The following is an 11,519-nucleotide window of genomic DNA, read 5'->3' as shown; positions in this document are numbered from 1 at the left end:
CCAATTTCAGGTTAATAAAATATTAGAGGACTCTTAATGCTATGGGGTGTGTCTTTAAAGAACGGAGCATGTGTGATCTATTCTGTATGAACAGTGAATGTAAAATTCGAATTTACAGCGGTCGTTATTCGTAGTTATTCTGAGCTAATCCGGTTCTGGCCCCGCCTCTGCTCCCGCTCCGCCCCGCCGGGCACCTGCTCCACTTCCGGTCCAGCGTGTTCATGGATCTTGGAGACCTGCTGCGGTTCTCTCACTGCGGGCGGACCGTGTTCACTGCAGCGGCGGCGGCCGACGCGGCTCCGGCGCCGGCGGCCCTGCTGCGATGCCCCGAGTGCGGCCGGGCGCCGAGCTTCTCCCTGGCGGAGGCTCCGGTGCGCATTCGCGCGCCCGTTGCGGACGGACACCGCACCAGCTGCTGCTTCCTGGTCACGTCACAGCACGGCGCGGACGGCCTGAGGTAAAATCAGCAGCAGCGGCGACAACGACAAACGACACGCGACAACGACAGGCCTAACCCGCACGCGTGCATTTCTTGTGTGTCCTCAGTGAAGAAGCCGATTGTGAGCTTCACGTGGGCATCTCCAACTCCGAAGGTAACACGTACACAACACTTGCTTGGAGTTCATGAAAGCGTAAATGGTGGTAAATTCATACATGTTAATTCCCGTGTCATCATGAATGAGCGTCAACCCCAAGTTCCAGAACTTCCAAAGTTCACTTTCAATATGAGCATCATTATGACTTTCAGACGTGCGGGCCTTGGCCAGGGTGATCACATTTTCAGACTTAAAAACCGCGACACTACCATTTCGCTGCAAATCAAATAAGCAATAAATTCTCATCGGGAGCGATTTACAACACAAGTTTCAAAGTTCGACTGGTCCTCGAGGGCCGCTACGCTGCATGGCGTGGCTAAGACAGTATATCAAGTCAAGTCAATTTTAGTTCTACAGCCCATAATCACAGGAAAGTCTCAAAGGGCTTCACATGCACATAGCTGAAGAAAAAAAAACCCTCACAAACGACAGGAAGCTATGAAATGAAGTCCAAAAAGGGTTGTGAAGAAATGTACACAAATTCATCCAAGTCTTGAATACAGGTGAATGCTTTTGATGGTGTTTCGGCTTTGGAGGCCCCGGGCGCTCGCCATCCAAATGTCGGCTGCCGCTTGGTCAGTTTCTTGCCCAGCTGACCTCCTGGCCGCTGTTTCTGCTTGTTTTTGTGCGGCTGCAGGTGTGGTCTTGAGTTACACAGAGTCGGGTGTTCGGCGCCAGCGGCACGGCTGGGAACAGAGCATCGTCGTCCCTCTGGTCGCCCCTGGCAACCGCATGCCCAACTGGGACACGCTGCTGGACCACTTTGCCGCTATGGACTTGTGGACGCCGGACAGGTTGCCTTCCCGCAACGACCGCAACGACCTCTCCTCGCCCTGTGCCGCTTACATGACGGCCGTCCGTCTGTCCGTCTGTCCGCTTGTGTGCTGCAGGTTTGAGGAGCAGAGGGCCTTTGGCTCCTGTTGCTACGGTTTCGCCCTTGGCTTCATCAACCAGCTGATGATGTCACAGGGCAAGCGACCAATCACTAGGGAGCGTTTCACCTCCGACCTCGTGCTGCCCCGGGTGGAGGCGGCCTCCAGGTATCTGGCGCTCTTCCGTCACGTCCGTCGTCACGGCTACTGGAGCGCTTGAGCCTGCAAAGTGCCCGCTTCTCGTGGGATGCCCTTCTCAAGTGTGTTGCCGTGGCGACGCAAAACACAGCTCAGTGGAAACTTGACACTTGACCGCCCCTGCCACTCATTGCCACGTTCAGACACTTGACGCATGGGATGGGACAACACGCCTGGATGCGGTCCGTGCCATCACACACACACACACACACACACACACACACGTTGTATTAACGCTCTCACAGTCACACGCAAGTGAGGTAATAGATAAAGTAGCCTCCCCAGCCACTGGCCACAATATTAGGGACGCTGGCCATTCAAATGACCAGGAAGTGATGTCATTAGTCAGAAGTGTCACGCACAATAAAGCTTGGATACGTCTCTGACGTCACGTGTCAATTATTCGAGCCGGCACAGCGACGCGAAACTGAACACCTGAAGGTCGGCCCTTCTTTCCGTGAAACCTGATAGGCCGCTCGTGTCACGTGACACGCGGGCGCCACAAAAGCGACGACGGGCCGCTCGCGCCCGCCCGTCTGCGTCCATGGAGGAGCCCGGCGTGATCTGCGTGCGCCACGAGTGCCTCAAGGACATCTTCTGCTTCTCCATGCCTCTCGCTTGTCCGGCTTGCGGCGAGCGTCTGGCGGGGAGACGCCTGCGGGAGGCGCCGCTCGCCATCCCCGACCCGCTCGGCGACGGACACAAGACCGCGTGCTGCCTCCTCGTCGCGCCCGCCGACAGCAACACCGACGGGTACGCGCACGAGCTCACACGCGAGACCGCCAATGATTGGCGCTCACGACACGTTCCACGAAAAAACTTCTCTTTCGAAGGTGTTTTCCCAAAGGAAATGCAAATAATCTACGAGGGGTTGGGAAAAAACACAGCAAATAATTTGGGGAGTCTGTAAATAAGTCTGAAGAAAAAATATACCCCCCCCGAAATAAAAAAAAACCCCACAAATAAGTGGGAATTAGTTAAAAAATGCAAATAAGCAAGGGTTTCCACAAATTATTGGGAGCACCCCCCAAATATCCACAAATAACTGACGCTCAAGTTTTTTTCAAAAGCGGGGGATTAATTGGCTTGGAAGCCTGTCAATAAGCGGGGGATTCTGGGGAAAATAGCGCAAATTATGTATGTGGGGGGGGGGGCAGCCTTTTGCAGAGAAACAGCAAAGCTGCATGCTGCATGTCCTTGCTACTGACGCCCCGCCCCGCCCTGCATGTTGTCCTTCAGAGGCTTTGACGGCACTTCGGAACTTCACACGGGAATCTCCAACACTTCAGGTGGGCTCACAATCAACGTCATTGTGACAATGAAGTGGCCGTCACTGAAGAAGGTCTTGGTGTCCGTGTGTGCGCGCGCGTGTGTGCGCATGTGTGCGTATAGGCGTGGTGTACAACTACACCGGGAGAGGTGTGCGCCGAGACCAGAGCGGCTGGCGCGCTTGCGTGAGCGTCCCGCTAGTGAAACCCGACACCTTCCACCTCCTGGCCCAGTGGGACCAGTACCTGGAGCGGTTCTCACGCGGAGCCCTGTGGGACCCCACCTGGCACAGGTATGCACACGTCCATAGAAAATCGCCATGCGGAAAGTGCTCCGCAATGCTGCTGCTCCACTTCTTATCCGTTCTGGTCCGCAGGGAAGGTGCTCGTTCCGAGGGAACGCTAAAGTCTCATGCATGGAAGGGTTTTGGTCCTGAGAGAAGGTTTCCATTGCAAGTGGAAGTTCTAGTCCCAAATGCTAGTTTTATTCTTTAGAGACATGCAGGCCAATTCCAAGTGAGGGTTCTTGCGTCCTTTGCGCATGCAGCTGTCATTGTTTTGGCGGTACTAGCTTACATTAAGTCAAGACTCTTAGTACCCATTGTATGTGTTACGTCCAAAATGGTCTTTTTTTTAGATGCACTAGTTGTTTTCTGCTGAAATACAATGTGGCTCAAACTAGCGGGGACAAATTCCTTGCTTGTTCTTACATATGTACATACTTACATATCAAGATGATTCTGATTGTCCCAAGTCAGGGTTTTAGTCTTTACAGAAGGCGCTCCAAGAGAGAAGTCGAATCCCATAAGAAGGTCCTTGCTTGTGCCAAGTGGAGGTTCTAGTCCCAAATCAAGGTTGCAATGCTAAGAATATTAACGCTAACAGGAATAAGGTTTGATCTCCCTCGTGTCCGAACGGTGCGAATGCCTTTGTTTCCACTGCGGCGCTGACCTGGCTGCTGTGTGTGTGTGTGGCAGTTTCTGCGAGGACACTCACAACTGCCTGACGTTCTGCGTGGAGTTTGTGAACAGCGTGTTGGCGGCGGAAGGCCTTGGCAGAGGTGCTCTGAGCAGAGATGCCTTCACACGCACTTTAATCGCGCCCGCCGTGAGCCGAGCGTGCAAGTACGCGGCCCTGCGCCGACGCATTCGACAGCAACGATTCTACGTGGCCCAGAGACGGCCAGCGACGGCTACGTGACGGCTTCCTTGCGTGCACGCTCGCACTTTTCGGTGGGTCCACATTGGTCTGCACAAGTGTCAGCGTGAAATGACATCAAATCACAAAGTCTGTCTTTGCTTCTCTGAATCCATCCATTCTTTTTAGACAACGTCAGGGCCAGGAGCTAGTGTCAACGTTTAGGGGAGCTGAGCTGCCAGCCGGGCAAGATAAATTCAATCATTTTTAATTTGCTTTTTTCATTTGAATGCATATTTTCATTGTACACATTTATGAAAGAGAAGCATAACATTTTTGGGTCATGGACATTCAATCAGTTAGCTTGTCGGGAGCACCTTGGCTTTCATATTAACCCACGCACAGGACACGGAGGAACAGCTGGCAAGCAATCACAGAACACTGGTGTTGTCTCTGACCAAATGAAACGTTTCCTAGCTAGACCCATAAAAACGTCAGCTAAATTCTACCTAACAAATGAAACAGTGAGCTGCACTTAAATTTAGCAACAATGAGGAATGGTCATGAAAACAGAGTGCTGGTAAAGTACTAATTGGTAGAAAGTAAGAAGCAAGTATATACTACTTAGACCACAACTGTCTGTACATCACAGATGGAACAATTACGACTTTTTGGGGGGGGCTGTAATTTTGTTGTTAAAGTATAAAGCTTCAACAAAGTACTGTATGTTAAACACTTCTCTGCTTTATTTGAAAAGGGCATACATTTGGAAAATGAACAGATCTCTTGACTTTTCGGTGGGCTGGGATTCTATTTGATCACCCCCAAAAATGGGTTAGAAACGCCCATGGTCAGGGCGCATATCAACAAATGACGGACTGGGCGCTCCGTCAAGAAAGGAGGAGCGTCGTCGTGCCGCCCGATGAGTTCTTGGTTTTGAGGTGGACTTTTATTTTGGTGACACCGGATTGGCCGCGCTGGCGACAAGCTAGCAGCCAGCATGCTAGCGCAATGCTACGATGCTAACGAGGCTTAGCAAAGACGGGAGCCAACGTCTGGTAGTGGTCGCTTAGCCGAGCGGGTGCGAGCTGAGCGTCCCCGGTGGTCGTCCGCGGAAGCCGGCGACATGCAGGCCGACTTTCGGCCGCCCCGGCGCCGCTGCCGGGTGGACGAGGAGTACGCGGCGCCGCTCCCCGTCCGCCGGAGCTCGCCGGAGAGAAAAAGGGCGACGAGGCCGCCGACGAGCAGCTACCGGGCGGACCTCATCAATCGACACGTGCTGGTCACCGAGCCCGAACACATCAGCGACATTTACAACCAGGTGACAGCAACTAACGCGTTCACAAGCAGGTGACAACATTATGGATGATATCTTGTATTTCTAACTTGTATCAGTTCCAGTTGGGATGATTGATTCACAAGCATACAGCATAGATTGTGTCTGAAGGCTTTCACTCATCGCAGAACTTCTGCGGTGATCACATTCACAAACTGTTATCGTGATTGTAAATGATAGCTTACGCTCATACCTTGCAGCATTCAGACACGAGCAAATGTGATATGGACTAATGCTTCTATATTATATCAGATGTCTATCAATACACCGCGTTAAGTTTTTTTTAGCTTTTACTTTTGCTGTTAAGACACTTCGGGGACATATGATGTAAAATGGACTTTTATTTGTTGTTGTGCGTCTTGAGATTCTGCCCACCCATTAAATGACAACTTAAACATCCAAGCAAATGTTAATTTATCCGACTATTTCTGAAAATAAGTCCAGCCCATTAGTTTTGTTGACTGTCTCCAGACAGCAACATTAAAAAAAATCCCAGGCAAAAGCAGGTGCATTTAAAAAAAAAAAAAAAAAAAAAAAAAAATCATGCAGAATAAGTCTATGTTTCCTTGCTAATGGCAAGTGGACCTTTGGACGCTTTGTGTTCTTTCAGGGCTATTTCGGGAAAGGCGTCCTGTCCAGAGCCCGACCACAGTGCGGCGTCTCCGACCAATGGCAGCGTTAGTTGACGTTTGAAGTCGAGTTGTGACTCAACGCTGGACTCAACTATTGTCTGTTTTTTTTTCTCCTGCAGAACATGAAGGCTTCCTACTTCCTGTCATCACACAGGCCAGGTGAGTGACATCACTTCCTGTCTTCCTGGTCGTGGTCCCCTTAATACACCAACACCCATTCAACATAACTACCATGTATACTAAATGTGGGAATGATTTGGTTTTTGAAAGCTTCAACCTAAATACACATACACAAATGGAATATGTATCCATCGCCGCGAGCTGTTGTGCACTTCTCACACTTAACACGGCTGCCAACAAAGGGGCGCTGGTTTACAAAAGCCACCAGTGTCAACAACTTAGCCATACGGTTGCTATACAGTATAAAGATGTATATATCCACTCTTCCCACCCCTTGTGGCTCCTGATTGAATTCCTACTAAGAAACAGACAACATGGGCGGAGTAATTTTCAGTAGGACAAGAAAGGAGCCGTTGCAATTCACTATTTAAAGTACAACACAGAAAGCAGTTTACCATTTTTAAATCCGAACTTTTCCGTGGCACCAATATGAGAAGCTCCGCTGAACATTTATGCATACGTCACTTGTGAGATCAGATGACCTTTGATCTTTTCCTCCCGCAGGTATGAGGAGCTGCTCGGGTGGGCGGAGTCGGCGCTCCTGGCTCAGGGGTTGGCTCAAGCGGAGGTCAGTCGAACGCTGCTACGACTGCGTCGGCCTGTCCAAGCGGACGAGCTGAGGGAGGAGGCAGAGAACGGCGACCGACCCCGACCGGATGCTCCGGCGCACCCGCACGCAAACCTCAGTCCTGGCCCCGAACCCAAACAGAGTCAGAGCCCGCTTTGTGAGCGCAGTCCCGGCTCGAGCCCAGACCTCAGTCCTGACCGAAGATCGGACTCTGAGCCCGATGATGTCCCTGTAGTTCCAGGTCCTGGTTTTGTCCTTGTGATCGTTGACCACGTGAGTCTTAAATCACGCGTGAATGATTTTTTTCCCTTTCGGGTGAATTTCTCATTTGGCAAATGCTCGTGGTGTTCAAGTTGAGTCTTTTGCCGTCCGTGTTGTTTCAGGTTGCCGCGGAGATGCCGCAGCTCAGACGGAATCCTTTACGGATGACGGAATATCTGCAGCTCAGCCTAGAGGAGGTCCAGTCTTGAAACTTTGGACCTGTTATTTCATTCATATCAACTGATAGATGGTGTGTGTGTGTGTGGGTGTGTGTGGGTGTGTGTGTGTGTGTGTGTGCGCGCATGCACGCCTGCACGCCTGCAGGCCTTCTTCCTGGTCTACAGCCTGGGCTGCCTCTCTGTCCACCTGCAGCAGGTAATTGTCTCACTGTCTTCCCCAGTGGTGAAAAGTGAGGACTTTTTTGAAGATGTTGTAGTGAACACCTAAAGGGAAAGTCAACCCAAAAATGTTCTTTGCAAGAATATGTTCTCTACAGCCCCACTAGTCTTAACACGGTACTCTGATTGATATTGGGTTTGTGGACTATGAGTTAAGTACTAAAATCCACCTGTTTGTCTCCTGACTGAGGTGAACCTGTCCTCCTCTGCCATTGGCCAGGAGCCCCTGTCAATCACGCAGCTGTGGAGGCAGTTTGTGGCGCTGCGCCCCGATTTTGTCAGCTCCTACGCGGCCTACCATCACTTTCGCAGCAAGGGCTGGGTCCCCAAAGGAGGAAGCGGCGCCAAGTACGGCGTGGACATGGGTAAGAAAAGCGGCAGCGTCGCCATGTGGCATCAAGGGACTGACGCTTACCATGACAAATGTCGTTTTCTCTTTTTCCAGTGTTGTACAGGAAAGGTCCTCCCTTCTACCACGCCAGGTACACACACACACAAAGTCAAACGGTGGTTCTCCAATTAAGGGGCACTTGCAAAATCATCAGCAAATTGCAGGTTCAACAAACAAGTGATGAATCGGCAACAAATTGATCATTATATCAATTGCCAGCAAATTTCATAATCAATTAATACAATTAATAGTGTAGAGACCTTGTTTGAATTAGAATTGCCCAAAAGTTGGGTTTAATTGGCGTTACGATTATGAGGGGGTCTTGGGGGGTGGGGGGGGGGGGGGGCCCTCTCCCTTGAGCCAAAACGTTTGAGAAGCCCCGGAGTGAAAATGAACCATGATGGTCCTCAAACAGCCCCAAAAATGTGAAAAAATGTTGTTCTCGTGTGGCTCGCAGTTATTCCGTGGTGGTGGAAAAAGTGGACGAGCGTTTTCAGGGTTCTACGCTGCGTCCGTTTTCCTGGCGTTCTCTGGCGACTTTGAGCAGAATCACCTCCAACGTCTCCAAGGTGATGCCGCCGCCGTGCCTTTTGTCCTGCGTAATAAAAGCCAGCAAGAAAAATGATTGTTGCTCCGCCTACAGGAGCTGCTGCTATGTTATGTCATCCATCCAGCCGACCTGTCAGAAGCTGAGCTGGACTCGCCTGCTTGTCTGAGCAAGATCAAAGTTCAGGTGATGCCATGTACTTTTCAAAAAAATGTTTTAACGTTGGCGCTGGAATGAACATGAACGTCGACACGGCGCTCTCAAATGCAGTCAACCCCCCCTATTTGCCAATCTTCATGCGCGAACTCCCCTACCTACGAACTGTTGTCTCTCGTTTGCTGACGCACACGTCACTCACCGGGTCAGGCCCCGCCTTTTGAAGCCACACGCATTCAGAGTCACAGATATTATTACAGTGTAGAATGTGAGGATGGGGACTCCTAGTGGACTTAAGTACTGCCTGCACCTCACGTGCATATTTCGTATTGGTATTATGCACTACGCTTTAGAATGTCTATGAATTATACAATGAAAGTATAGTTGCTCCTTCTTGGATGTTCGCCTTTGGCAGGGGCCTCTGGAAAGTACCCCCGCAATGACCGAGAGGCTTAACGTACAGAAGGGCGGTTAGGGTTAGGTTGCCATGGGTGCACAGATGGCGCGGCTCGTAATGGAAAAGCCACCGAGGCCGGTGCGGTGTGCTGTGGGGTCATTCTGGGACCTGGACTGGAAAAGCGCCATGAGATTCTTGAGTTGACCTTCGATGAGGGCGGACATAAAGAAGAGCGATGTTCTTCTTACTGCTCCTTTGCAGCTATGCAAAGCCTTGATTCCGAAGGAATTGTGGATTTCTGTAACGTATCGATCTCGACTTTCAGGAAAAGAACAGAGTAAGCGTTCGTGTTTGATCAACGGGCGAATCAAAACAGTTTAAGGAGGCAAGCATGTACTATTTGTGATTTCCTGAACCTCCGCCCATTGCTCGGCAATTTAGCATGTCTGAACTTTTTCCTGTGATGTCTATTTTGTGAAGTGACGTGGGTGCTGTGTGCATGCAGGACGTGATGGTCAGCAGGTGGGTTTCCTCCAAAGAACGCGCTGAGCAGGAAGACGTCTGATCGGCTGGCAGCAGGGGGGGGCGTGGTCCACAAAGGAGCGGAACCTGTACATGAACTTAGGGTGCATTGAAATTATAAAACGCTAGCTACATTTAAGGAAACTCTGAAATTGCGAGGTAAAAAGCAGAAATCATTAAGAAGGTTAAAAAAAAGACAAGAAAATAAATTGCCAAAAAGCTTTTTTGATTTTTATTATATTTTTTTATTTAAGAACTGTATTTAATGAGGATGCTGGAGAGTTCCGGGTCTGAATATTCCTTCCTTCATGTTGTGCTGTTGTTTCATTCTGTAGAGTAAATAATCATGTTCTGAGCCAAACTGAAATATGTTTATTCACAAATATCAATATCTTGCTTTCTTGAACTGACTCTACATTGAATTTAGCAGTGCAGACTTGATACCACAAGACTGAAACCCTGCGTTAAAACAAGGAAAATAAAATAGTTCCTTGAAGGAAAGCTGTGATGTGTTGTATTGTTTAACTTGAACTTGCAATGACTTGCATTAGAGCGTCTCCAATTGGTAATGGAATGCCGCCAGATCCCATCGGTCGAGCCACATTACTCTTCATTTGTCTTTGCACTGACTGTCTGTTCATTTGAGGATTGTACAGTCCAGTGAGAATAAATATTAAGAAAACTGACGGTGAAAAATAGGACTTTTCTTCCTCAAAACAATAACATTTAAATGTTCCCAATATTTGCATAACTGAGGGATACAAGTTATGCAAAAAGCACTTTTTCTATTGCATTTTTTTTTTCAATTTATCGTATAATGGAATGTTCACAGGAATTCAATATTTCTGACCAATTAGCAAATAACCTTTTGTTTGCTTTGTGTCCAGTGAGTGGATATAATGTCCACAAAATCCACAAAGAGCCTAATTACGGACTGTAGCTTGTCAATGTTGCCCGACTTTTATTAGGACAGAGTCCTAGAAAAGAAACCTCTTATGCAGACAAATTACCTGGATTAAGCAGTCAGATAAATCTTATTGAATATTTGGCAGGCTAATTAATATAAATACTGTATCTCCACAAGCTTTCCATTCCAGTTATCCAGGGTAGGCTGACTTCCTACTCGCCACTAAAGCGCAATTTCATGAGCCGCCCTCCCAAAAAACAAAACCTCAGATATAGAACCTCAAGACAAAAAGACGAGGGTCATGTGCAGTGAGGCCCGAATGCCACAAACAATTGATCTCGGGACACTACATTTTATTTTTCTCTTATTCATTTTGTTGATTTTTGAAACAACAAATAAATCAACCTGTCAATCAAAGTGTTTTCGTGATCTCGCGCCCATAATCTCGTCTCGCGAGAATGTATCGCGCCATTTCAAGTGCAAGAAGTTACGTTGCGCAGGCGTCGGCGGAGCGCTCAAAGTCAGTCAACCTCGGTGACGTTTGACACTTTTTGTTGCAGTCGCGGCCGACGAGGAGTTGATTGTGACGAGGTAAAAGCCGTCTCATCCGCTCGGCTGTTTTGCCCTGGCCTGGGAATATGTGCGCGTAGCTAATTATCATCGAGTTAGCTTCGGGAGCTAACAGCTAGCCGGGCGCTGCGTGGAGGCCTCGCGAATGTTGAAGCGCTCACAAGGCCGAGGAAAGAAGACACGACTCGCGTGAAAAGACGCCGAGTGGCCGCTCCTCCTGCCACCGTCGGCAAGTTGACTGCTCGCTCGCTACAGGAAACTCGCCATTCGCAAGCCAGTCAAAAGACACACGAGATGCGAGTTTGACATCCGCTCGTGTGGTCTCGTTCAAGCTAAACGCCACATTTCAGTCTGCTCATTTCAGCGCCATTTTAGGGCCAAAAGCCTCCTAAAATGGCGCTGAAATGGCACCGGGATACCTTGACTTAATGCTTGAAGACGTTTACGTGACGCCACTTACTCGTCTATAGCAAATGCATTTTCTCCATTGAGATGAATGGATATTCGGATTACAGTGAACCCCCGCTAATCGCGAGTTTGCCCATTCGCGGAGTTTTTCCTCCCTTAATTGCTCAACTCTCGA

General features: G+C 49.3%; 4 protein-coding genes across 13 annotated transcripts in view; all 4 read left to right on the top strand.

Annotated features, from left to right (window-relative positions):
- Positions 1 to 154: 154 nt before the first annotated feature.
- mkrn2os.1 (MKRN2 opposite strand, tandem duplicate 1) lies at positions 155 to 2,052 on the top strand. Its single transcript, XM_086040600.1, has 4 exons — positions 155 to 457; positions 547 to 593; positions 1,234 to 1,390; positions 1,487 to 2,052. Exons 1-4 carry the CDS (start codon positions 222 to 224, stop codon positions 1,686 to 1,688), a joined length of 642 nt encoding a protein of 213 aa, XP_085896726.1. The 5' UTR covers positions 155 to 221; the 3' UTR covers positions 1,689 to 2,052.
- Positions 2,053 to 2,088: 36 nt separating this feature from the next.
- mkrn2os.2 (MKRN2 opposite strand, tandem duplicate 2) lies at positions 2,089 to 4,772 on the top strand. Of its 2 annotated transcripts, none has more exons than XR_015088124.1 (5): positions 2,089 to 2,419; positions 2,906 to 2,955; positions 3,059 to 3,227; positions 3,312 to 3,826; positions 3,912 to 4,039. XR_015088124.1 is itself a non-coding variant. In XM_086040599.1 (5 exons), the coding sequence occupies exons 1-4, from the start codon at positions 2,211 to 2,213 to the stop codon at positions 4,132 to 4,134; spliced, it is 651 nt and encodes a 216-aa protein (XP_085896725.1). In that variant the 5' UTR covers positions 2,089 to 2,210; the 3' UTR covers positions 4,135 to 4,166; positions 4,261 to 4,772. The 2 variants fall into 2 exon arrangements, 1 of the variants encoding a protein (XP_085896725.1); XM_086040599.1 differs by lacking the exon at positions 3,312 to 3,826 and adding an exon at positions 4,261 to 4,772 and having other exon boundaries at positions 3,912 to 4,166.
- Positions 4,773 to 4,991: 219 nt separating this feature from the next.
- tsen2 (TSEN2 tRNA splicing endonuclease subunit) lies at positions 4,992 to 9,960 on the top strand. Of its 6 annotated transcripts, XM_086040569.1 has the most exons (12): positions 4,992 to 5,392; positions 6,018 to 6,084; positions 6,159 to 6,198; positions 6,724 to 7,060; positions 7,171 to 7,245; positions 7,373 to 7,423; positions 7,631 to 7,811; positions 7,892 to 7,928; positions 8,295 to 8,406; positions 8,481 to 8,570; positions 9,263 to 9,322; positions 9,418 to 9,960. In XM_086040569.1, exons 1-11 carry the CDS (start codon positions 5,198 to 5,200, stop codon positions 9,290 to 9,292), a joined length of 1,215 nt encoding a protein of 404 aa, XP_085896695.1. In that variant the 5' UTR covers positions 4,992 to 5,197; the 3' UTR covers positions 9,293 to 9,322; positions 9,418 to 9,960. The 6 variants fall into 6 exon arrangements, with proteins under 6 accessions (XP_085896695.1, XP_085896694.1, XP_085896697.1 ...); XM_086040568.1 differs by having other exon boundaries at positions 9,263 to 9,960; XM_086040571.1 differs by lacking the exon at positions 9,263 to 9,322 and having other exon boundaries at positions 4,993 to 5,392.
- Positions 9,961 to 10,794: 834 nt separating this feature from the next.
- The window catches only part of LOC147142804 (RNA-binding protein 39-like), a 15,905-nt gene continuing 15,180 nt past the window's right edge, over positions 10,795 to 11,519 (top strand). For 2 of the 4 annotated variants that reach the window (XM_086040539.1, XM_086040535.1), the window contains exon 1: positions 10,795 to 10,957. The gene's annotated coding sequence lies outside the window, so the exon portion shown is untranslated. Of the gene's footprint in view, positions 10,958 to 11,010; positions 11,166 to 11,519 lie in introns of those variants that run through there. The other 2 variants (XM_086040540.1, XM_086040536.1) reach the window with 2 other exon arrangements.

This window comes from Filicampus tigris, chromosome 9, assembly GCF_054856515.1.
Source record: "Filicampus tigris isolate MCC_2025a chromosome 9, RoL_Ftig_1.0, whole genome shotgun sequence".
In the NCBI taxonomy this organism is placed as follows: Eukaryota; Metazoa; Chordata; class Actinopteri; order Syngnathiformes; family Syngnathidae; genus Filicampus; species Filicampus tigris.
This window is presented reverse-complemented; position numbering and strand designations above follow the sequence as displayed.